This window comes from Cryptomeria japonica, chromosome 3, assembly GCF_030272615.1.
Source record: "Cryptomeria japonica chromosome 3, Sugi_1.0, whole genome shotgun sequence".
Lineage (NCBI taxonomy): Eukaryota > Viridiplantae > Streptophyta > Pinopsida > Cupressales > Cupressaceae > Cryptomeria > Cryptomeria japonica.
Window position 1 is genome coordinate 210,079,481 of NC_081407.1, and position 26,986 is coordinate 210,106,466.

General features: G+C 38.5%; 1 protein-coding gene across 4 annotated transcripts in view; it reads left to right on the plus strand.

Moving 5' to 3' along the window:
- The window catches only part of LOC131074562 (superoxide dismutase [Mn], mitochondrial), a 77,029-nt gene that overhangs the window by 38,798 nt on the left and 11,245 nt on the right, over positions 1 to 26,986 (plus strand). For 2 of the 4 annotated variants that reach the window (XM_058011199.2, XM_058011200.2), the window contains one exon: positions 15,059 to 15,130. The exons of 1 other annotated variant lie outside the window; for it this stretch is intronic. In XM_058011199.2, coding sequence (XP_057867182.2) covers positions 15,059 to 15,130 — 72 coding nt within the window. Of the gene's footprint in view, positions 1 to 15,058; positions 15,131 to 15,334; positions 15,488 to 26,986 lie in introns of those variants that run through there. One more of the 4 variants, XM_059218183.1, reaches the window with a different exon arrangement.

A 26,986-nucleotide genomic window follows, 5' to 3' on the forward strand; every position in this document is an offset into this window, starting at 1 on the left:
TCAATTGTTGATCCTTCATTGATTTCATGTCTTTCTCCATGACGTTGGCTTTCTCAATCTCGGTGAGATGTGATTGTTGAGCTAGCTCTCTTGAAATCTTTGAGTTTGATCTCCTATTGCTTCATGTATCTTTTGAGAGATACGAGCTGACTCACCTACACGGTCCATGAGCTGGTTGTGGGAGGCCAAATGGTGCTTAAGCAAATAGAAGACTTCTTGAAAGATGGACTCAATGAGTAGAGGGCTGCAATAACCTGTCAGTCCCACGAAATGAAGGCATTATTCTTTTAGGTTGCCAAGCCTTCTTCATTTAGGGGGTTTGAGGAGTGAGCCAGCCTTTGGCTAGGAAGATTCTCGTAAACCTTCCCAACATCCTTCCTCCACAAATTTTTGAATACAACGGGCCTCTTGCAGGACCAAAGGGGAGTGAGTACTTGTTTAGTCTTTTGGCGATGTCTGCCACTTCACTCATTTCCACCGCCATAGGTTCCAGATCCTGTATATATCTTTGAATGGTACCCAAGGGGTCATGTGGGTTTGTCTTAGAATCTGAATAGTGATCTCCGTATTACTACTGGAAACCTTGTCTTGAGTAGGTGAATCCTCAGATAACTCTACAGGTTGTTCTTGTATCTCAAAAGGGTCACCCTTCTACATAGGCTAAATGCTATGTACAGTCTATTGGGTGCTGCAAAGATGAATAATGTTGGAAGTGGGTTGGACTGATGTAGGCTGTTCCATTTCTCATGTGGGGCTTAATGGAGGATACTCCTTGATGTCAATAGGAGCTCCAAGTAGCTTCAGCCACTTGTCAGTTCACTTAGTTTCCTCTATTAACAAGTTAGTTGGAAAGGATGTAGGAGTAATATTACTGATTACAGAAATAGTTTCCATGGTGGGAATGTCTCCTGCAGCTGGAGAAATAGTCTCTACTATGGATTCAATAACAGGAGAAATAGTTTCTGTTAAGGAGGAGGTGCTTGCAGTAGATGTAGTCAATTCAATCTGTTCATACTCATTACTATCTTCTGCTTCAGCAGATACATCAACATGTTGCATTTCTTGCATGAATGCTTGACTTCCTCACCTAGCTGAGCTTGTGTACCCAATAGTCCATCCGAAAATAGTAGGTAAGGAAGGATCTAACTCAGAGTGTGGCTGGAAATTGCTTGGTAAGGAACTTGAGCAAGAATAGCATCAAGAAATAATGCTATGGCATGCTAGGTCATATGGGAAAATCTTATGTTCTAGAGACAAGAGCTCTTGTATGCGGTCTGACAATAGCATTGCCTAGTTGTAGATCCTCACTTAGGCCAATCATATAGTCGACCATCTAGGTAGAGATATTGAATGCTCAGGAAATAATCATATAGACAAAGATGCTAATAATTTACCTTCTCTATGGCCTATTGTCGTTGGTTTAGCCATTTAAATTGAAATCAATGGTCCATGTAGAACCAGTGCCTTGATAGGAAAGTGTCAAAAGAAATCTATGCTATTGGGCAATCAAATAGAAGAGGTTCCTACAAAACACCATTGAGTTGTTGTGACCTATTTGTAAAATTTATGAAGTAAATCCACTTTGCCATACATGTTCTATACTGCAAACTTGTTGCATTTCCAACCCAATGAGGAGCATCCACATTAGCATTTTCTTGGGAGTGCATACATGTTGGGTATATCAAAGCTAGTGATGTAGACAATCTCAGTTCATTGGGAGACGAGCAATTCACTTTCCAAGCTAGTGAATCTATGCATCTATGGTTGGTACACTGTCACCCAATGAATATTACAAATCATGTAAGTTAAAAGATGACTACCAATAGCAGGTCAACATCAAAATAGAACAAAACTGCAAGGGTGAAGGCAAAGGAAGACTTAGATTTCAGCTTGTTGGCCTTGTTTTGACACCACCAAATTGGAACTTTTTATGAGTTGATTCTGCTTGCGAAGTAATGATGTCACATGTTTCATATGTCTGTCATTGTCTTCGCCCATCTTTGGAGTATCATGTAGAAAGGGACAACAATTTGAAGAAGAACCATCCTTCAATTCAGTTGAATTCTTAGTAGTGGTGATGTAGTTTGCCAAGAATCACAAAAACAGTTAAATTTGAAAATCTGTAAGGAATGATGCAAAATGCTTTTCTGGGTGTCCTGGTAACATTTCACCTAACATGGCAAGTTTTCAGTTCAAGATAACTCCTGGTTCATGAGCTATCAGAACTTCAATTTTTTGTCTGTCAAATTGCAAAAACTATTAAATCGAAGGTTTTGTTCAGTTTAAATGGAATCGGTTTTATTGGTTTTTGTTGTAGTGGTATTTATCCGCAACATGACCAAGTTGCATGAGAAACTATGGATCCAATTAAAAGCTATGCATGTTTTCTCCTTTGCTGAGTTCACAAGTTTGGCATGAAAGTTCTATAAGTTGTTTCAAGGTTATGAAATAAGGTTATAATCTTTCCCAAGTTGCAATGTCAAGATAGTGATTTTAAGTTGTGGGTTGCATCCAAAGTGCCAATGAAGGTTGTTTAGAAACTGCAACTTAAATATAATTTTTGTGAGGTTGTGAAAATTGGTTAGAAATTCGACAAAGGAAGAAATTAAACTCATTGGCAATTTTAATAAAAGGATCTGACTCCATGCTTTATCAGAATCAAAGAGTTTGAAAGGTTTGAAAACTGTTTCCAAAGAAGCTAAAAAGTTTTAAAACTCATTGAAGTTGATGATGCAAGTTGCCAATTCCTTCTCAAAATCCGATGAACGGAACTAAGTTTGATCATCTCTTTCTTCCAAGTTAATAACTCACTTTCAAATTGACAAGGCTAGCTGTCAACTCACTATTAAAGATGGATGGCAAAACGAATCTCAGTTTGATCTTATGAAGGTTCTTAACTCTTTCTAAAGTTCTGATGAGTGAATTTATGCTGAAATAAAATGTTGATGGGAAAGGTTGGCAAGATTGCTTTAAATGTCGATGCATTTTAAAACTTACCCTCCAAAGGTTGATGGTGGAAGAAATTCAATTTAGTCGATGCATTTACTCAAGTTAATAAGCTCCCTTGAGTTGCTGATGCGAGTTGTAAACTCTCTCTTAAATGCTGATCAAGACTTTGACCGGTACTTATTTGCTACTTTGTAACTAGCTCATTATTGCCAATCTCAAGTTAACAACCTCCTTTCTCATATTGAAGTCAAGTTAACAACGTGGTCTTTGCCACTGATTGAGGAGCAGTTACACACATGCATGCCAAAGGTGAAAATGAGACAAAAGCACATGAACAGTTTGTTAAAAAATGCCTCAGAAAAATCTCTCCTCATGGAATGCAACGTTGCTGGATCTGTGCATAAAAGATTTGTTAAATTGGCTTCAGAAACTTTCAAGCAAATCCAATTGTCAGGCATAAGGCTAAATTCAACAACCTTTGCCAGTATCCTCCTTGTCTGTTTAAATGAAGGCTTGAAACAGTGCATGTCATCCATCAAGGCTGGAAGGATAAAGGAACCTTGTTAGATGTTTTAGTTGTTACTGTTCTGATACAAAGATGCAAAATGGGAAACCAATTACAAAGCATGCGAATTGTTTGGTCTGAATACTAAATGAAGACGTCATTTCGTTGCACATCATGACAACAGATGTACACATAATGGGTTAAAGGCTTTATAAACTCTCAAGCAAATATAAATGGTGGCTGTAAAGCCAAGTTCTATAATGTTGCCCAGCATCTCCCAAGCCTGTGCCAAAATTGGGGGGCTTTCAAGGAACGTATGCACATCCGCAAAAACATAAAGGAATGAGGAATTTTGTTGAATGTTGTAGTTGCAACGGCCCTGGTAGACATGCGTGCAGAATGTGGAAGCATACATAAGGCGTACGAACTATTTGATTAAGTGTACCTCAAAGAAATGTAATACCTGAAAATAAAATGATTGCAGGATATGCAAATGGATTTGTTGAAAAGGCTTTAGAACTTTTGAGCAAATGGAGTTTGCAGGTGTAAGGCAATCCATCTCGCATCTTCCTTATGCACAAGCTGCCTGCAAAATGTGAAAGCACATACAAAATCTGAATTGTCTGACCAAAATGCCCGAAAGAAATGTGATCTTATGGACTGCGATGTAAGATGGATATGTACAAAACTGGCTTGATGATAAAGATTGTAAAATTTTTCAAGCAAGGGCAATCGGCTGGTGTAAAGCTGAGCCTCACTTCTTTCCCACGGGTGACCTATGGCAGAGTGCAGCAAGACAAGCATGTGAACTGTTCGACAGAATGTGTCAATGGGATATTGTCTCATGGAATGCAGTAATTGCAGCATACACAAAATTAATTTGTTGAAAAGGTTTTTGTACGTGTAAAGCCAAATTCCTCAACTTTTTCCAACATCCTCTTGCATGCACTGAAATGGGAATTCTAGAACAGTGTATGGGCATTGCTCAAAGCATAGTAGAATGGTGAATGAAGGCAGGAGGGTATTTCCAGATTCAAGAAATTTACTTAATGTTGTGGAAGAGAAAGGAAAAATAATTATTTATCAACCACCACAGTGAAAACTTAACGTTTCCATTCGATTTGTTAAACATGGTGCATAAACAACTATAACTATTTTAAACACTTTTTAAGCCCTGCCGGCAGTCATATGAAGGTTATGAACTAGACATTGGCTGCGAGAGAGGTTGCAAAACCTTGTCAAACTACCAACAAACATTTGGAACACCTCCAACACTCCAACACTGATTTTTAGTGTTTTTGATGATTTAGAAGCACGAGGGAAAACATAAATATTGGAGAACCCGCGGGGCACACTTAGGAAACTTTTGATGAGGAAAAATTCATTTGAAGTTTTCTGGGTCAGATATCTATGATGGACTAAAATGCAAGGCAACCTTGTACAATTGTGATTTCTATGGAACTCAGGATGCCTTGTATAATCATAAATTCCTATATCATTTCAAGTGTTACTTCATAAAGAGTTAGATGGACTTCCTCTTTTGTTATGGAAAGGACACACTCAAAGAATATTGTCTTATGTAATCCATAATTAAAGGAGTTGCAGGCCTCATTACACAAAAGAAAAGCAAAGTGTTAATGCAAGTGAAAGGAAATAGGAATAGTCATATAAACCCTCAAAAGAAAGGAAATACATGTAGATCGCAACCAAGAGGAAGCTAAAGAATGCAAAGACAAATGGAACAGACAAAGATGGAAAAGGTAGACCTTGTGACACATTTAGCAATTCATACTTGGCACATATTCTAGTGTTCTCTTTCAAGAATGATGAACTATGAGTATCTCCATATTTATGATGATTTTTTCTGTAGGCAATATGGGCAGGCTCGATTTATTGGATCCATCCATATTAGAGAAAGTACTTGTTACTTACATAGATACTAACAAGTAATACCAGTGACTTCAAATGTGCATGCATGAGTGCAAATAAAGAGAAGATGGATATGGGCTTTTCGTTTAGTGAATATGTTTTCTCATTTTATATTATGTTAGAGGGATTTTGGGAAGTATAGGCAATGTGTGAGATATTTTGCAATGACAAATATTCTTCCAAAAATGATTGATGAGATATTCAAGGTGGCAATGACCTGATAAGTACACAAGAATCGATCATGTCTTATACAAGCCTCCTCGTCATTCAAGAATACATTATATTCTTAGGAAGAAAAGGATGACTAGCAAATGCAATTGGAATACGTTTCCTTGAAGGCTAAGTTGTTGATGAATAGGTAATTCATGGATTGAGAGAATCCGTAGGGCTCACTCCAACAAAAACCAATAACTTGCTCTTTTCTTCCAAGGTTATAGGCTTCAAATTGCCTTACTATAAAAAGTGGCTAATGTCACTCATTGTAACCAAAGGTTAGAATCTAGACCTTGTTTCTGGAAAAGTGATGTAAATTCTAACCCAATGAGACTATTGTATTTCAAAAATGTAGTTATTTGGTAGTTACTAGGTAGTTAAGAAGTAATTATCCAAGTAGTTATTGAGAAGAGGCCTATAAATACAGGCTTTTTCATGATGCAAGGGAGACTTCTAAAAAGGGGAAACCTTTGGAGAACTTTTTAGAGAGATATTTTGATGACTTTTGTGTTTACACATTGTATAGAAGGGTTTTTGAGATTGTATAATTTCATGGAAATAATAAAGAATGCGTTTAGTTCATATGTTCTACATGTACTTTTGAGTTATTATTACTGATTTTTCGTATGACAAATTTATTGCCTATGTGGAAATCATTTGTCAATTGTCATCTATTGAAATACTTATAATCTATGCAATTGTTGTAATGAAACACAATCAAGCTTTGCTATCTGTTGATGTGTTTTTATGCACATGCGAACACAGAATAAAATACCAAGGTATCTTATCCTCTTTTGAACAAAATTTGCTCGAATGTTGAAGATTTCCCCTAAGGATCAATCGAGGCAACTCCAAGGTTCTGGTATGTAGGGTCTCTACGTGTGGATAAGCTCTGTTGGTGTGATGTGATTATGTTGGATTCACAAGGGGACTTACGTTTGACTGCATAAGCGTTTAATCTGTTGGAACTTGAATCCTATCTACTAGCTGGAAGATAAAGAAATATCAAAAGATACAGGGTTTGGAGAATCTAATCTAAGACCTAGAATGCGAGAAGATGGATGAATGACTAGTTGGAGTCCTACTGGGCTAGGTCTCACCATCAAACTGAACAATTCAACACCAGCTCAATGCGATCTTCTAAGGGATGCTTCGAATATGTTCAAATCGTTACACCATTTGACATTGATCACCATTCAAGTTAATGCATGAACAATAGACGCGTAATGACTCAAGATTAAGCTCATTCAATGCCAGTTGACCACGCAGGGTGCCCTTACAATCAACAAGAGGCTAGTGGTTTGGACTAGGTGGATTCCACGTGAGTGCATTCAATAACTTCCTTCATTCAATTTAATTATCTATCATCTAAAATGAAGATTCAACAAGAGACCATGCATATTGCAAAGAAACGACACACTTCACCATAACTTCAATGAAAATGGAGTTCATTTACAATTTAGGCACAATTTCTTACCTTCTCCTCCTAATCTACTCTAATTGCTATTCTATTCACTATTCTAGCTACTAACTCTTAGCTATTCTAACCTCTATTAGCTATCTCATAACTATTAACCTTTACAAATGTAAAGCCAGAGCCTTATATAGGGAGCTCTTTACAATTCAATGGCTCAAATTGATTTACAATCAATGGCTAGGATTACAAGATAGAAACCCTAATTAGGGTTTGTTATAACAAACTCCTTTAGCCAATGATAAAATTACATTTCATGAGAATGGACCAATAGATGTCAGTGGTAGGTGCCTCGAAGTTTGCGTCATCATTGGTGAGTCAGGTACATTGAATCTAGACATGCTGAGGTGGAGCCATCTGACTGGAGAAATAGTGACTGGGACGCTACCTTGTCTGGTACCTGCTCATATCTCTTTTGATACTCAATTTGGTGATGCTGAGAAGCTAACTCTGATTAACTCTTTTGAAACTATTTGCTTCTTCAACATACCCTTGCACTCGCCTTGGTTGATCCTCCTCTGTCCTTGATGTTCTTGATGGATGACGTACCTCTCCTTGACTCTCCTGTGTTTGACGAGGCCTCTTCACGGTCAAGTCACTCCTCCTCTGGTAGCTTATATCACTTTGAAATGTTTACAAGATCCTTTATCTCTACCATCTTGTGATCTCTTTGAGGATAGTTCTAATACATTGCTTGCAATTGTTGATCATCCGAAATCCTTCAATTTAGTAGCACCTTGAGTATCTTCTCATGCATTTGGAGTGTCCTTGATGATGATGGGACCATAATAGGTTATCCTTGTCCTAGCTTGATCCTCCTCCATCTGCAAAACAAACCAAAAGATGATTAAGTATACATGATATATTTATCCCAACATAGAATTTCTTACCTTAAATCGTTAACAAGAAGGCATCAAAATGGAATTCGCTAAGGATCCTCTCTAGGGACAGGTCTTATAGGAATTTCGCTCTGGACCCTTTGGAAGGGTCAGGAGCGTTTTTTGTCATTTTGCTCAATTAGACCTTATTTTCAACATTTCACAATCTTGGACTTAACCTACAAACCTCCTCCCATCATGATCACACAATTAGCCTCTTGCCTAGCTCAAACAAGGAGAAAAATAGGGAGCTCAAAGGATTTCTCTCTTGACCCTTTGGAAGGGTCAGGAGTGAAATTCATGATTAAGACACAATTCCATCCCTTCCTAGCTCCAAATTGCTTCTCAAGGCAAGTATATACTAGTCTTCTCTCCACCAATGCCTTAGGAATCCATATCTTGATCTCAAACATGAGCAAATTAGATGTTTCAAGAATTTCGTTCTACTTGTTTTTTCCCTTACTAAGTTCCATTCTTCCTCCTTTAATCATTAAAACAAGTCTTTGGGCTTCAAAATTGCTTGTGAATGAGCTAGCTTGTAAGTTGGAGCAAGGTATAGTACTTCATGAAGAAATTCGCTCTGGACCCTTTGGAAGGGTCAGGAGCGATTTTCATGCTTTAGGTTGAGTTCCTCCTTCTTCTTACTTTGTTTTCCCTTGACTCTCACCTTTGGATCCCTTTCTCATTAAGACAACACCCCCAGGAAGGCTTGAAAGGAGGATTTCGCCCTAGACCATGGCCAAGGACAGGACCTATAAAGAATTTCGCTCTTGACCCTTTGGAAGGGTCAGGAGTGAAATTCACATTTTAGCTCAAAATCTTCACTTTTTGTGATCACAACTCAGTCAAATGGATGCCTAGGGGTACCTTTAACCCCAATCAACCTTGATCAATGTTAGGTCTGACACAAAAATGGGAGAAAAAGGAGGTTTTGGGAATTTTGCTCTGGACGCTTTGGAAGGGTCAGGAGCAAAATTCACATTTTTGGACAAAATCCTTCATTTCTCTAACTCCAATCCACCTTGCAAGGCAAATATGCACCAATCTACCCTCAACCACGCCATAGGAACTAAGGCTTTGACCTCACACAAAGAGAAAATAGGTGTTTTGAGGAATTTCGCTCTGGACCCTTTGGAAGGGTCAGGAGCGAAATTCGTGTTTTAGCTAAAATCCTTCATCTCCTTCACTTTCAATCACTTCAAAAGGCAAGAATATATCAATCCACTCTCAATTATGTCCAAGGAACAAAGATTTTGGTCTAAACAAGGAAGAAAATAGTGCTTATGGGAAATTTCGCTATGGACCCTTTGGAAGGGTCAGGAGCGAAATTCATCCTTTGGGTTGATTTCACACTTCTTCCTCTCAACTCACCTTCAAACTTGATCTAACCAATTTCTTCTCACCACAATCAAGTCAATTTGCCATCCATTTAACTCAAAACAAGGTCCTTTTAATGCATTAGGTGAAAGAAGAGTCAAGTTGAGGATTTCGCTCTGGACCCTTTGGAAGGGTCAGGAGCAAAATTCTTCCTTTAGGTTGATTTTCACCACTTTATTGCCTCAAACTAACTTTCAAAGACTAGTATGCATCAAAACCTTCCCAACCATGCCTTAGAAGTCAAAGTCTTGGTCATAACAAGGAGCAAATAGGGGTTATGGGAAATTTCGCTCTGGACCCTTTGGAAGGGTCAGGAGCGAAATTTGTCTTTGAGCACATTTCACACCTCCTTTCTCCTTTCCTTGCGTTGGATATAACTTCTCAAGCCTTCTCCTATCATCACCAAGTCGACTTGCTCTCAAAGTGGCGTTTACTTCAAGGTTTTAGTGAGGAAATAAGGTCATTCAAGAATTTCGCTCTGGACCCTTTGGAAGGGTCAGGAGCGAAATTCACATTTAGGCTCAAATCTTGACTTCATCTCCAACATTTCCTTATCCAAACAAGTGCTTTGCCTTCAATAATGCCTGGGACAAGGATTGGTTCCTAGTTTTGGGCAAGGTAGAATACCTTATGGAGGCTCAAATCATCTTCTTTTCCACTTGGCTTCGCCTTAGACTCAATCCTTGATCTATTTCCTTCCATAGTCTTGCAAATTAACCCAACCATTCAATGACTTAGGTGAAATCTTAGGTCCTTGGGAAATTTCGCTCTGGACCCTTTGGAAGGGCCAGGAGCGAAATTGGTGAATTGGGCTAAAATTTCTCATTTTCCCCTCAACTTTGCCCTTTGACTTGGTTGTTAGATCGTTCCTTCATCCTTCCAGGTCCATTCACCTTCAAGGTGATATCATTTCAATGCTTTTGATGACAATTTAGGTCTTTTGCAAGGATTTCGCTTGGGACCCTTTGGAAGGGTCAAGAGTGAAATCCATCTTTTAGGCTCAAATTTTGACCTTTTCATCAAATCTCCATGTCCAGACTTGTCCAAGGCATCCCCAAAGGATAAATAGGTTAGCTTCACATCAATCAATGCCCAGGACTTCATCACTCATCAATTTGACCAATCTCAGACCCTCAAAGATGATATTCACTCACAAAGCTTCATTGACCTCCTCAAACTTAGACATGACATAACCTAGCAAAAGACCCTAACCTGGACCACCTACTGACCCATGACCTGGACCACCTACTGACCCACCTTAACTCAAACAGAGCCTGTTATCTTAATGATCCCTCTGACAACTCTCCAAATGCAAAGGCTAATAGACAAGAACCTAAAAGACCAAGAAAACTAATCCTAGAAAGCAAAAAGTAGGGGTCCCCATTTGCAATGGGGTGATGTGTGAATACGTCACAACACTATCTTGGTTTGAATGTGCTGGAGTTACCTATCTCTTCGTATGTTGAGATCTATTATTCTTCTTTCCTTGTGATTGCATATCAAAACATACTTCATCATAAAAACCCATGTGTAATTGTTATCAGTCACAAAGTCCTATTTGGTATTTGTATGTTTTACCGGTAGGGTTTCTGTTATTCATTTTCCTTTAGTTTTGTCTTTTCTTCTTTTTGTGCTTTCAGGTTGACAGTACACAAAAATCCTAAAAACACCCATCATACAAGGGAGCTGCCCATCTCAAATGCGAAGGAAGATCGTTATCTCATAGCAATCTCACCAACAGTTGGGACATTTGTCACTGCCCATTGGGTGAGTCACCTTGAAATCTGCTGTGACAAATCTGTTTACCAACACAGCTAAAACAAAGAGTTAGGCTTCTATACAAAAGCCTATTGCCATTAACACAAATTAGGAGCTTCACATAAAGCTAAACAGGGAGTCATATTCAAGATGACTTGGATCAGTTATCAATATGAAGGGCAAGAAGGCAATACAGAACCATAATAATGGAATCGTAGATTGGATGCCAATACTTAATAGGATAGACAAGCTGCCCCTCTCAATTGCAAAGGAAGATTGCTCTCTCATAGCAATCTCTGCAACTGTTGGGACGTTTGTACCAGCCAATTGGGCGAGTGACTTTGAAATCTGCAGTGACAAATCTGTTTACCAAAACAGCTAAAACAAAGAGTTAGGCTTTTGCACAAAAGTCTATTGCCCTTAACTCAAACTAGGAGCTTGACATAAAACTAAACCGGGAGTCCTATTCAAGATGACTTGGATCAATTATCAATATGAAGGACAAGAAGGCAAATACAAAGAGCCATAATATTGGATTTTTAGATTGGATGGCAATACTAACAGGATAGACAAATTAGAGATGTGTTAAAACAAACCTCAGAAAACAATATTTGTAAGTATTTAGTAGGCATGTTGCTGAGGCAAGGATCTACATGGAAACCTACAAACAAGTCACTTACCATGTAGAAGTGTAAATACTAAATATACTTGCTTCTTTCATGGTGTGGTAGACTATTTACTTATCAGCAGTTTTCTAATTTTCCACATTTTTGACATTCTTATCTCCCATCATGTTCCTCTTGCTAATTGTTTTTTGTCTATCACCATATATTTAGCTTCCTATTCCCCATCTCTCCATGTGCAGTCCTCCAATAGTAACCACTCGACAATTCACTTTGATGCTTGCTTTGGCATCAATTTTGCTGGATTACTCCACCTATGGCAAGATACCACTCTCCTAACTGTAACCTATGATTGTTATACCATAAAATAGTCAACAACATACAGATTTAAGTTAAGGAAATATGTACTGTACTCTCTAGGCAATCAATTAAATCTGAACATGAAAGGAAGATGAGATCAAACAACAGAAGAATTGAAGACACAAGGATTTTTACCTTATAGAATCCGAATTCTGGGAGAAAACTCCAGAAAATGTGAAACAAATGTCAACTTTATCCACTAGCTCCAATGACAAATGCAATCCTAGGCCTCTTGGTTTCACAGTTGGCCTGAACAATAGTGTTCAATCCCTAAGATCATCTACAACGATTCTCTAACACCCTCTCATTGTTCAATCACCTAAATACAGTCTATTTATTTACTTGGAAATTTGGAACACACGAATCCTCCTGGAAGTCACTTATTTCTTCCAGCTAGTTCTAAAAGGCATTAATGATGTGTATTTATGCTTTTCTGAGCCAGAACAAAAGGTGAATAGAGGCTAGCAAGTCCAAAGGTGCAGAATTTGAAACGCCACAGGCTGTTTTTGGATTCATAATGAATTTATCATCTGGTGCGAATTGGTGGTTGCATAATTGTTCTTTTCAAAACTATTTGTTTGCAGATATGCCAAGAAAACCTGTTTTCTTCCCAAATTTACCTACTCCTTTCAACAATAGTTTTCTGCAAGCTGTGCTCTACGTTTTCATAGATCCATAGTGCAACTAACTCATTTGCTGATTCATTTTCGGATCAGTATTTTCACTATCATAGCCAAGTATGAGTTTATTTATCAAATGTTTTTTGAGAGGTAGACCTTGGCTCTTTCATCACACAACCACCATTTTATTTCGTCCTTTCCTCACACCTCTTGTCCCATAAATCCTTTCTGTTACAATGGGTGTAAATCATAGTCACTTGGCTCCTTTGTAGATTGAGAAAGGCATTCGTTTTTGTGAGCTTTGCCATCTTGAGGCAAACTTTAGTAAGGCTAAGTTCATGATTTTCAACACATCCAATGATGCTTTATTCAATTTTTTCTTTTCTACAGAAAATAAGATTATAATGTATCATCAAGTGATTTATTATGAACAAGAGTTCTTCAGTGCATCATCTGAGTACAGTTCAATGTCCAGTCCCTTTTCCAGGAGTGCATCTTTAGGATCGCTTTCTATACCCACAAACTAAGTTCCTTGGGTGATTCAGCTTCAAGTTGTGATAGACACCCCTACTTGGCACTCTATTCTTCAGAGGGACTTACCGCTTTGGCAACGTCTTGGTGTTTATGGACTATTATACTTCAACTGATTGACATCTCTATAATTCAATGTTTTCCATTCAAGTATTCCCTAAGTCTTTCTCTTCGCCTTACCTCGAAGGAGGTTACTAATAGAATTGTAAGAGAATACTCATAAAAAATAATCGATACATTAAGTCATTATTGCTTCCTTGTAGAGTTTGAGATTAAGGAACATTTAATTTCTTGTTATCCTATATATTATGAGATTCAAGTGAGATACCATTTTGTGTACATGGATGTTAGTGGTTCTTTAGCCATATTTTCCAATACTTGATGTTACATTCAAGTCATCTTTGCTTCCTCTTCTAGTTTTAGATTAAGGAGCACTTTATTTCTTGGTATCGTGTACACAACGAGGTTTAGGTGAGATACCATTCTATGGATAGAGGTGTGAGTGGTTCTCTACCCACCTTTTTCCGATACCCTTATTAGAGGTACTTGACCTAGATTCTTATTGAAGGCCCATAGAGCTATTGGGCTGATTCATTCTTTCTTTCAGCTTTCCTTCCTAGTTGTAGGGATTACAAGTTGCCAAGGTACAATTGATATATGCCTTGAGAGAGACATATCAATGAGACAGTGTTCCTCTTTGGCATTAGTACCATAGCATCTTAGGCCCTGTAGCCTCATTGTAGGGAGAATTGTCTGCTTTGATTTGTTGTCAAGGGCATTCCACTTATTTGTAGTACTAGTCATGTAGACAAACATGTATTACTAGTTTTTTCTCTGCCAGTAGTGGTTTTTCATTCTTGGATGTTAACACTGCCAATAGTGGTTTATCATTCTTGGATGTTAAGAAAAGCTCTAAGACCAACACTTGGTTTTTCCTAGGATTGTTCAGTTAGGTTCCTTGTCCCAATGTTCCTTTATGAACATTCTCAGATCTTGTCTGCGTTCTTTCGCTGTGATAACGATGATGTTGTTGGTGGATCTGGCCAAGCGTCATTGTAGACATGTAATAATTTTGACTTTTCATGGTTGTCTTCTTTACCTGCATCAACAGCATGTTTCCTAGAGGGGTCCTTCCATTGCAAGGCTGTTTCATGGTCTTCTATTTGATAATCATCAGCTCCATATTTTCCAAAGGTCCTTTTCCTTGTAGGGTTATTTGTACTTTTATTCTGTTTAATGGCCTAGGTGTTAGCCTATTTAGGTTCACTCCCTCCTGTATTTGTTCACCTTCCTTTTGTTCTTTGTGTTTAGTCACTTTTTATAACCTAGTTTTTCTACCCAAGTGCTTCTCTTTATAATTGATTGAACTTTACCTTAATATAATTTTTCTTTCTCATATTTTAGATGTGATTATCATTGTTGGGCACATTATAATGACAATATACTGTTGATTTTATTAAACCATATTTTGATATTTTAATAATTTAAATATACATACCCCTTAAGATACCCCATTTTATTAGGATTTCCTCTCCCATGTGAGATAAATGCAGATCTTGCTTTTTTCTTTTTCTTATATACTTATTGTGCGTTTGTTTTTACGTTCTGTTCTTTAGAATTCTATAATTTGCTGTAAATTTAGTTCCACATATATTTTTAAAGTCTACTTTGTGATTATGGAATACACGTTGCTATTTTCTCTTTATAATTGTGTTGTGCTTAAGAAGATTCAAGAATAGCTCTCTAGGTTTTCTCATGATGCATGGTCAATATGTTATATTTTTTTGCTTGTTTTTGAATTTAGTTTTTATATTTCTGCTTCTGGTTTGCTGATTGTTCAGGACCCACTGGTGACAAAGGGTTTGCTTCCACTACTAGGAATAGATGTATGGGAGCATGCATATTATTTGCAGGTAAAGATGTTTTCTATCTTTAACTTGTTTTTTTTATCATTGTTTAGTTAGAGTATTAGACCTCTTAGTTCAAATGTCCTGAAAATGACCTGCTTCAAACGATTTATTACTTATAAAGCAGTTTGTAAGCTTTTTGTCTTCGGTATAGTAAAATGCTTCATATCAGAGATTTACTGGCCCATTGTGGTTGGTGCTTGGATATAGGGGTATTTTTGTTGTTCAGAATGCTGAATGCAACAAAGACAAGAAACAGGATAAGTGGAGGGGTGCCTCTTCATGCTTGCTCTTAAGGGTTGAACTTTCTTTATTCAAACCTTAGTATGTAATGTTAATTCACCAAGGGTTCCGTGGTCTGAAGATATATTTGCAGAATGCAATACCTTGTAAGGTCACATGGAGTCTGTTTCTATTCCAAATTTATTTTTCACTTAGTAAGCTCCTGCAGTTTTGAGATGAATTATAACTGATATAGGATTTCACTTTGATGTTTCTAAGTCATGCTTGATAATATTAGAAAATAGCAGTATGTAGAAAATGAAAAAAAAATCACAACAGAGTATGCACCTTCTATAATAATCACATATTGAATGCACAGGTTATTATTACTGATTTTTTTAAGGCTAATTTAGTGGTGCGCACCCTGGAAGTGTAAGGAGTAACACAAAATGAGAGATAATATAGGGGTCTGACTAATATAATGATATGATTAAAGATCATAGGTGTAGCATTTGATAATTCTTTATATAATGTTTTACCTTTACCTTGCTCAACTATTTTAGATGTTTTGACAATGAGAAAAGGGTTCTAAATGTCACTTCAAGAATTAATGCTTGTAACTTGAGACTACTTGTTTTTGAGTTTCTTTGTATTGAATGGGCTGTGAAGAGTTGAAGATCATAGAGGCTGCAAGTTGTGATGTAGGTGGTGTTCTGAATGCTTGAACAACTTGAAGACAGAAGCAACAAGCCAACTTTGCTCTTTTGCAAAGTCATGGACGCATGTAAGAAACTTATGACAAACAAGTGAAAGGGGATGTTAGGGTTAAAGAGTATAACCACCTTGTGAAGATTGACACTTTAAAGTTGGTTTCTCTTTCCGTAGTATGAATCTAGTTGCAATCAGGTGTAGAAGAAGAGCTCACTTTAGATGTTTAAGTGGAAAACCAAAAGTCTTGTCTACTTACTAAGACATTTTCAGTTGTTGCTAAGATGGATATTATCACAAGCCAGGGAGGTTTTTCTAGGTAAGACAATAAATGATCTGAAATGGACTAGTTTAGTTTCCACTCACTTAATGTTCCCACAAAGGCATATTCTTGTACAAAACAATCCTAACCTATGTTACTCCAAGTTTCTAGGATGGGGACGACAAGGAGGCCATTTTTTTAGGGGATAGTAGGGGACTATTATTAAAAAAATATTAGAATAATATCTTTATTAATTATTATTAATGGTCAATATTGTAACATAATGTACATTTTAGTTAGTTTCTATTTTACGATTGTTTCGTTTTTTTTTGAAAAACATTTTTTCTTTTCTAGCAAAGCTTTCTGAAAATATTTTTCTGCAAGATTTCGGCAGGTTCTTTTTCTTTGTTCATGGTCATGACCTACTCAAGCGATTTTTTTTCATCTCTGCTCATCGAATTTTGCGATCTTCTGTTCACGTTTGTTCCAGCCATGTGACCTTTGCTGTTCGTGCCTTCTCGGCCTGCAAACTCAATGCAAAATATTTCGCGTTTTTTTTTTGGTTTGTTTTTGGTGGATTTTCGCGGGTTTTTCAACATGCGACGGATGGGTCTTATTTTTTTTTGCCACGGATCCTTTCTTGACGTGACACGATTTGTCACAACTCTGCAACCTTTGGCACCTTTTTTTTCTACACTATTTTTCCTGTGTGTTTCGACGTCTTTTAATTTTCGACCTTGCATTTTCCATGATTTTTCACACCTTCTCTTGTGCTCCCATCAGATTCTTTTGCAGATTTATTTTCTGGGTTTGTGTGGGTTTATCCTTGCTCTTCATGTGAAGCTTTCACGGTCCTTTCAGAGACAAATTTCATGCCTTCTCTATGTGATTCGACAAATTTTTTGGGTGTTACAGATTTGACATAGGGTTTTTATAAAATCCTCATATTTTTTAGTAGGAATAAATTCTTCTTCAGAATTTTCTAGGTCTATCAAAAATTCGTACCTTGAGACTTGTGTCAGTCGTACTTCTCAAAGTTTGTACCTGAATTTGCTTCAATTTCTGCATTGGGATCTTGCGTCGAGTTCCGTAATCAATTTTTTGCCTCTTTAGAGTTTCTTGTTTTCCATGCCTCAGATTGCATGCATGATAGCATCTTTGACCAACATAATGTTGGAAGGTAGTCAACGATTCAACGACAAAAATTACAACACATGGAAGCAGAGGATGATGACAATCTTTGAATATTGTCGTTTCGATGATCTCGTTTTGGGTAAAGAGACTTGTCCTACTACAGCTGGACAAGATCGGGATAAGTTTGACGAGTGCAATTGAGAAGTGGTCATGCTTATCAAATTTTCAGGTACTGATGATCAACTGATCAAGTGCCATTCGGCAAGACAATTGCAGAGATCTGGACTATTCTGAAGGATCTCCATTAGACATCGAACAAGAGTCATGTGTTCTTCTTGAAGAACCAACTATTTTCTATCATGATGGATGATTGTATGTCCTTACAGGAGCATTTGACAAAGATTAAGGACATTCGGGATTAGGTGGAAGCAATTGGTTGAAAAATGGAGGAAGAGGATATGGTAGTAATCACCTTGAAGAGTCTACCTAAATCCTATGAGCACTTCATAGAAATGCTCAACACTATTACAACCAATGTTGACTTAAAGTTTCTAGAATTGTGCACCAAACTTCTGTAGCAGGACGATTGGAAACAACAATTTGGTAGCAGTGCCACTTCGTCCTCCACAAAACAAGCCTTTCTAGTGAAATCCTTTCACAAGGATAAAGGCAAATCTCAGTCATCTAAGCAAAAAGGCCCCAATCAGTCTCAGGACAACTCTAAGAAGAAGAAATTTCAATGTAACTACTGCCAAAAATTTGGTCACTTGGTAAAGGACCGTCGGAATTGGATAGCTTTCAAATAGAAAAAGCAGAGAGGGTCTCAACCTAAGACCAATGCCGCCAAGCACTTAGAGCAGAAATAATCCACATTCTACACTTTCATGGCGAAACATCTTGCAGATCATGTGAAATCTTCTGCTTGGTATATAGACTCCAGTGCATCTCAACACTTCACTCATCGGCATGATTGGTTCATAGACTTCTCACCTTTCACCGATTCATTCATTTTTGGAGGAGGTGAAGAGTATACTATTGTCGGCAAGGGCAACGTTCAGATACAGTCTAGTGGGAGGAATCTCATATTTCTCAATGTATACTATGTTCCTAGCATGGAACTAAATCTTCTCTTCGTGAGCTAGATTATGCAGCACTTTCCTCAGCTTGATGTGATATTCAGTTCACACAAGTGTTCGATTGTTGATAATGCGACTCAAACTATTGTGGCTATTGGCAGCGAGGATCATGGTTTATACAGACTTGTGGATATGGGTGATTCTCTCAAGCACGCTTTTGCAGCTAAATCATCTTCAATCGGCAGTCTCTGGCATCAGTGATACGGTCACCTGAACATTCATTATCTTGCTCAACTTGTTCAGGAGGATCTAGTTCTTGGCTTACCTAAGATTTAGTCTCAGAATTGCCGAGTTTGTGGAGCTTGTTGGGCTGGGAAGTAGCATAGGACACCATTCAAGGATGGTGACTCATGACGAGCCTCAAAGGTATTGCAGCTGGTTCATGTTGATATATGTGGTCCAATGAATAAACCTTCTATTATTGGTTCCAGGTATTTCTTGCTTTTTGTTGATTATTCAAGTCGTAAAATGTGGGTGTACTTTCTTAGACAGAAATCAGATGAGTTTATTGTATTTTAGAAGTTTAAGGCCTTAGTAGAGAAAGAGTTTGGTTGTCTCATAGTCACTCTTAGGTTAGATAATGGGGGGGAGTTTTGTTCTACCGCTTTCTCCAACTTCTGTGATACTCATGGCATCAAATGCTAGTTAACCACACCTTACACTCCTCAGCAGAACGACATTGTAGAACGTCGTAGCCGCACTATAACTGAAATGGGTACGTCAATGTTGGAACACAGGAATGTTCCCAAGAAATATTGGGCAGAAGTAGTATACACCGCAGTGTATCTCCTTAATCAGTCTCCCACATAGGCTGTTAAGGGGAAGACTCCCAAGGAAGCTTGGATTGGTCACAAACCTAGGATTTGTCATCTGATAGTCTTTTGCTCTTTAGCATATGTTTGGATTCTAGATGCCAAGTGCTCCAAGGTGGATTCCAAGATTCAGAAACTTATGCAGGGTACAATGACAACCACAAGGCTTATCGGTTGATTGATGTAGACACTGATCGTCTTATCTCCAATCGTTTTCGAGCTCGTGGATTTGACCCTTCATTTTGAGAAAATTTATTCTATTGCAGATTCTTTTTGGGTTTTTCGCAAGGATTTCTGTGTCTTCGTCGGATTTTTTTGGGTTAGTCGAAAATTTTACCTCGAAAACTGTGCTAGGGTTTTGAGATTATCTCCTTCGTTTCAACTCATAATTTTTTTATTTGTAGAATCTTTGTGGGTTTTTCGAGAACTGAATTGGGTTGTGATCAGATGTTTTCGAGTCTTCCAAAAAATTTCCTCCTCAAAAACCGTGCTAGGGTTTCAATTTTTGCCTTTGAATTTGACTTGCAGAATTTGTTTCTAAAAACCCTCTGGTTTTCGTGCATTCACCAGTTCGACCTTGGGGTACGTGATGACATCACTGACGAACATTATGCTTAAAAGTAGCCAGAAGCTCAATGGCCGCAACTACAACAACTGGAAGCAACGTATGTTGACAATTTTTGAGTACCGATGTCTTGATGCAGTTGTTCTAGGCATGTCTCAACATCCAAACACTGTCGGAAAAGATCAGGACAAATGGGATGAGCGCAACCGAGAAGCCGTCATGCTCATCAAACTCTGTTACCAATGAGCAGCTACCTCAGGTACTGTCCGACAAAACTGCGAAGGAAATATGTGATCATTTGAACATTCTTCATGAAACCTTTGACAAGAGCAAAGCGTTCTTTCTTAAGAATATGCTCTTCACGATCATGATGGATGAGAAAACATTTCTTCAGGAGCATCTGGCAAAGATCAAGGATATTCGTGATCAGCTGGAAGCTACTGGTCGAAAAATGGAGGAAGAAGATATGGTGGTCATTACTCTGAAGAGTCTCCCACGCTCGTATGAGCATTTCATCGAAACACTCAATATCACTTCCATTGACGTCGATTTGAAGTTTTCCGATCTTTGTAACAAGCTTTTACAGCAAGATCGGTGGCAACAACAATTTGGAAGCAATACCGGTTCTCCCTCCACCGAGCAAGCGTTCTTTGCCAAATCTTCTGCTAAGAACAAAAGGAAGGCTCAATCTTCTCAGCCGAAAGGCTCTGGTTCTCCTCAGGACAAGAAGAAGAAGAAGAACGTTCAGTGCAATTATTGTCATAAGTTTGGTCACATGAAGGCTGAGTGTCGAATTCGTTTGGCTTTTGAAAAAAAGAAGCAGGGAGGGTCTCAATAGAAAGCAAATGTTGCCGAACACTTCGAGCATAAAGAATTTGCTTTCTATGCTTTTATGGCCAAGAGAACAACAAATCTAGTACACTCTTCTGCCTGGTATATTGATTCAGGAGCTTCGCGGTATTTTACTCATCGTCGAGATTGGTTCACGAAATTTTAACCATTTTCGGATTCAATAATCTTTGAAGGAGGAGAAGAGTACACAGTTGTTGGTAAGGGCACTGTCCAGATTCACTTAGGAGGTAGACATTTAATTTTTCTTGATGTCTACTATGTTCCAGGCATGGAACATAATCTCCTCTCAGTCAGTCAGATCATGAGGCATTCTCCTCAATTAGATGTTGTCTTTAGTTTGTCCATCTGCAACATCATTGATAGGGAGACTCGTACTACAATCGCTATGGGACTTGAAGATCATGGTTTGTATAGACTTGTTGATTCCGTTGATTCTCAAGAGCATGCTTTGGTTGCTAGGAGTACATCCATCAGAACACTTTGGCATCAGCGTTATGGGCACTTAAACGTGCACTATCTCTCTCAGTTACATCGGGAGCGTTTGGTTGCTGGTCTATCTAAGATCCAACCTCAAAATCTTGGAGTTTGTGCAGCCTGTCAAGCTGGGAAGCAACATTGGACACCATTCTCGGATGGTGATTCTTGGCGAGCCTCCAAGGTCCTTCAATTGGTTCACGTTGATGTATGTGGGCCAATGAACACTCCATCTGTTACTGGTTGCTGGTACTTCTTGTTATTTGTTGACGATTTCAATCGTAAAATGTGGGTGTATTTTCTGAAAAATAAATCAGATGTGTTCAGTACATTTCAGCAGTTTAAGGCCTTAGTTGAGAAAGAATCCGGTTCTTAGATTGTCACTCTAAGCTCAGATAATGGGGGGGGAGTTTTGTTCCAATGACTTCTCTACATTTTGTGCTACACATGGCATTAAATGACAACTCACCACACCATACACTCCTCAGCAGAATGGTGTAGTTGAACGTAGAAATCACACCATTACTGAAATGGCTCGTTCTATGATAGAACATAGAAATGTTCCTAAGAAATACTGGGCTGAAGCAATTTACACTGCAGTCTATCTACTAAATCGGTCACCTACACATCTCGTTAAGAAGATGACTCCTGAAGAAGCCTGGTCAGGACGCAAGCCAAAATGGGCCATTTGAAAGTCTTCGGTTCTATAGCTCATGTATGGATTCCAGACGCCAAGCGTGCTAAGCTGGATTCAAAGAGCCAAACACTTATGTTTACTGGTTACAACGACAACCACAAGGCCTACAGGTTGATTGATGTGGAGACAGATCGTCTCATCTTCAGTCGTGATGTTGTGGTTGATGAGACTACTGGTCCATTCATGCCTTCTACTACTCTTAGTCCTGTGACTCCGTCTATGAAGGCTTCTGATGTTGGTGTTCCTCTTCCTCTTGGTTCCCATGATGGGAGGGCTTCAAAGCGTTCTGACTTTGTAGATTAGGAATCTATTGATCCAACACCACCTGATTCGTCACGGGATTTCCATCCAGATGACTTTGTTCTTGAAACTCCTGGGGATGTTGTTCCTCCAATGCCAGATGTTGGTACTTCTACCCTCAGGCCTAAGTGGTGGGCCAAGACTATCGAAGATCTTCATGATGATGAGCTTATTGAGGGCAGATCCGCTCGTAGAAAGAGAAAGCAACAGAATACAGTCAACTTTGCACTTATGGCCAACATTCACAACATCCATGAGCCCCAGACATATTCCGAGGCTAAAGGCATTCCTGAGTGGGAAAAGGCTATGGAGACCGAATACCATAGTCTTCTGAAGAATCACACTTGGATTCTTTCTGATTTGCCTCTTGGGAAGAAACCTATCAACTGTAAATGGGTTTACAAAGTCAAGTATCATGCAAATGGTACTTTGGATAAGTACAAGGCCAGATTGGTTGCTCGGGGTTTTACACAGCGGGAGGGCATTGACTATGAGGAGACTTTTGCTCCTACTGCCAAGATGAGTACCATTCGTCTTCTTCTCGCCATTGCAACTCAGTTTGGATGGAAACTTCACCAAATGGATGTTAATAGTGCATTCCTCAACGGTGAGTTGCAGGAAGAAGTTTATATGACTCAACCCCCTGGCTTCAAGGTTCCTGGTAAGGAACATCAGGTTTGTAGATTGGTAAAAGCCCTCTATGGCGTAAAGCAAGTCCCTTCGGCTTGGTACTTCAAGATTGATTAGTATTTGGTTGACCATGGTTTTCAATGCAGTCCCTCTGACACTAATCTGTACGTCAAACTTTCCGGGGATGAGATCCTTTTTCTTGTTGTCTACGTGGATGACTTGATCATTACTGGAAATTCAACACATTTGATTGCCGCAATCAAACAGGACTTGTGCCAAGCTTTTGACATGACAGATTTGGGGCTTCTCCATTATTGCTTAGGTGTCAAAGTGTGGTAGACTGATGATAGTATCTTTATTTCACAGTCCAAGTATGCTCGCAGTTTGCTGGGTAAGTTTCGAATGCTGGATTGCAAACCTGCTTCCACACCTATGGAGAAAGGGCTGAAGTTATCAGCCAAGTCTGATTCACCTGCAGTAGATGAAACAAATTTTGACAGCTAGTAGGCAGCCTCATTTATCTCACTGCCACTAGACCTGACATCAGTTTCGCTGTCAGCTACATCTCTTGCTTCAGGACAGCTCCAAAAGATGATCATTGGATTGCAGCAAAGCGAGTGTTACGATATGTGAAAGGCACTTCAGACTATGGCATTCTGTATACTAGGTGCAATGATCCAAAGCTGATTGGTTATACTGACTCAGATTGGGCATGATCGGTGGATGATAGAAAATCCACTTCTAGGTATGTATTCAGTTTGGGTATTGGTGCCGTCACTTGGAGCAGCAAGAAGCAACAAGCCATGGCTCTTTCCTCGATCGAAGCTGAATACCGGGGAACAATCAAGGCCGCATGTGAGGCAGTTTGGCTCTGAAGGATGCTCTCTGACATGCAGATGCTACAGATAGGTCCTTCTCCCTTGTATATCGATAATCAAGGGGTGCTCAATTTGGCCAAAAATCCAGTCTTCCATGAACGTACCAAGCACGTCGAACTTCATTGTCACTACATCCGCAAGCTGATAGAAGACATATCAGTTTAGTTGCAGTATGTTCCGACAACGGATCAGACTGCAGATATTCTCACCAAGTCTCTGAGTCCGGATAAATTTGTAAAATTTAGGGGGCAACTTGGTGTTTTTGATAGATTGACCATTAAGGGAGAGGGTGTTAGAATAATAATTTCTTATATTGTTAATGGTCAACTTAGGTTGTTAGATTTCATTAATGTATCTACAGTATTAGGTAGATAGAGGTAGTTAATATCATTAATTTCTACAGTGTTTTGTATTTCTATAAATTTTAATCTTTACCAGTTAATATGAACTAAGATATTTTACCAGTGAAGCTGATTTTCACAGATGTGAGCATGCAAATTTTAGTGCAGACATTTATAACATATTCAAGTCACTTGACCTCTTTGCCACGTCTACTTAATCATGGTACCATCGTCCAATGTGATTATCTCTACTGCCTTCAATTATACAACTCAAGGGTACCTCTCATACATTTGAGGGTCAGTCCACCATGTTATTTGCAGGGTAGGATTATTTGACTTCGTTCTTTCTTTGAGGTGGGGAATGTGAATCAATTTGTTTTTAGATACCCTATTTATTATGAATGGTAGCATATGCATTGTTGTCTGTAAAGAGATTTAGTGGGCTCCCTATCCAAGTTTTAGTAAGTTACCGAAAAAAAAATAAATTTCATTGGGTGCGGGTACGGGTACATCCGTACACACACACACACACACACATATATATATATACATATATTATATATATGGCATAAAATCAACTCCAATGATATAAAAGCAGCTGAGAGAAAATGTAATCTTGAATTTCATTGGGCACGGGTACGGGTACATCCGTACACACACACACACACACACACACATATATATATATATATATAAATATACATATATTATATATATGACATAAAATCAACTCCAATGATATAAAAGCAGCTGAGAGAAAATGTAATCTTGAATTTATTTATTTAGTTTATGACAGACTGAAATTTAATCAAAATAAACACTCATACAGTGGATTGCATAGATGCAGCAACTGATTTGATTAATGATGCTCAATTAGGTCTTGAAACCCTCAGAAAATATTGACAATACCAGATCCAGTCATCAAGTTAGTAGGACAGCAAAATGTAGTGATAAATAATGCCACTATAACTTTTGGAAGATCTCAGACCTGATTACTAATCAATGTGATAACCAGTTGACCAATAAGAAATCAATAATAGCAGTTTCACATCCTTATGACAGTATGACGAAATCAACAAAAATGGAAATAAAGATCAGATTGCACCAATGATGACAGGCTGTGTATTTATGACAATTGCAATTTGAATAGTAGTTTAGGTCAGATCACACCCCTTATAAAAGGTTGCAGCGTATATGAAATTGCAATTTAAATAGTACAGTTTATAGCCAGCACTACTTTATTAATTTGCCCCAAAATTAGGCACAACAGATGATGAATAATCACTGAGGACCCAGCCACCTGGGAAGGACCCTGGAGGAATCCAAGGGGAATCAGGCTCGGACCAGGACCTGGGCAGAATCAGAATCAGGATCCAAGGGTTTTAGTGAAGAATCGGTAACTTAGAATTTTTATCATCATTGCTTGTGATGTTTGGACCTTCCACTTTAGAAGGCCACTACTCTTAGATGTAAGACATTGCATATGGGATTTGAGGCGTTTAGTCTGATAAAACTCCTTTCATTGTATCATATATATAGAATTAGAGTTTCCATTGGTTTAGTTGGTCCACGCATAGCTGTTGATAAATTAGCAAGACATCACATACCTTTGAGAAATGCTACTAGGACTGTGTGTGTGTGTGTGATGCTATGCGCCTTGAATATACTTATATACAATGTAATATGCCATTCAGTTTTTTTGTAGACAGCTCAAGCTATAGTCTCACCTCTCTAAGCTCATTGATGTTAGGTTTTAGGAGAGGTACTAGGGAAGTGTTTTGTTTCCTCCCAATATTTGTCCTTGCTTCCACTAGCCTAGGACATTCTCTTAAGAAACTTATTGAATCGTGCATTAGAATTTATATAGTGGAGGGTACTGTTATTTGTTTCCAGTGAATTTGTCATTGGCATAGACACATACCAACATTGCCTTCTAGCTTTGGCATTCAACTTGAGTTTTAATGTCCATCTGGTCCTTGCCTCTTAAGGGATTCTCTCCTTGCATGGTTATCTGTATTGAGCTTTAGGTGTATGTGAATTGGTGAGTTTTAACTTTACAATTGATCTTGGCCATAAGGTTTGAGTAAAAAATGAACATTATTATTTAAGGTAAATGGAAATTGTACTCTTTATGGGCTTCCACAATGGGGTTGTGTTGATGTGTTTTTCATGCACATGCGAACACAGAATAAAATACCAAGGTATCTTATCCTCTCTTGACCAAAGTTATTCAAATGCTGAAGATTTGCCTAAGGATCAATCGAAATAACTCCAAAGTTCATATATGTAGGGTCTCTATGTGTGGATAAGCTCTTGTGGTATGATGTGATTATGCTGGAATCACAAGGGGACTTATGTTTGTATGCCTGAACGTTTAATTTGCTGGAACTTGAGTCCTATCTACTCACCGGGATAATAAAGAAATAGCAAAAGGTGAAGGGCTCAGAAAGTCTACTCTAAGACCCTAAGTTATCGGTTCTTCCCCTTTTGGCTTGGGTTCGGGTTTTGGTTCTTGCCCGGTCCTGTTCCTCCCCCGGGTTCGACTTGGGTTCCACCAGGGTCCTTCCCAGGTGGCCGGGTTCCCTGCGGGTCGAACCCAGCCACCTGGGAAGGACCTTGGTGGAACCCAGGTCGAACCCAAGAGGACTCGGGTGAACCCAGGAGGACCCGCATGAACCCAGGCCTGTGGTTTCCAAAAAAAAGGGCCACGGGTCAAAAAACCAGTAGAAAAAGACTTTTTAAAATAGTTTTTTAATAATAAAACTCTAATTCGCCCCTTTATGACTTTTTAAAAAAGACTTGAAACTTGAATATTATCTTTTTTGCAAATTATGAATATGATATTAGACTT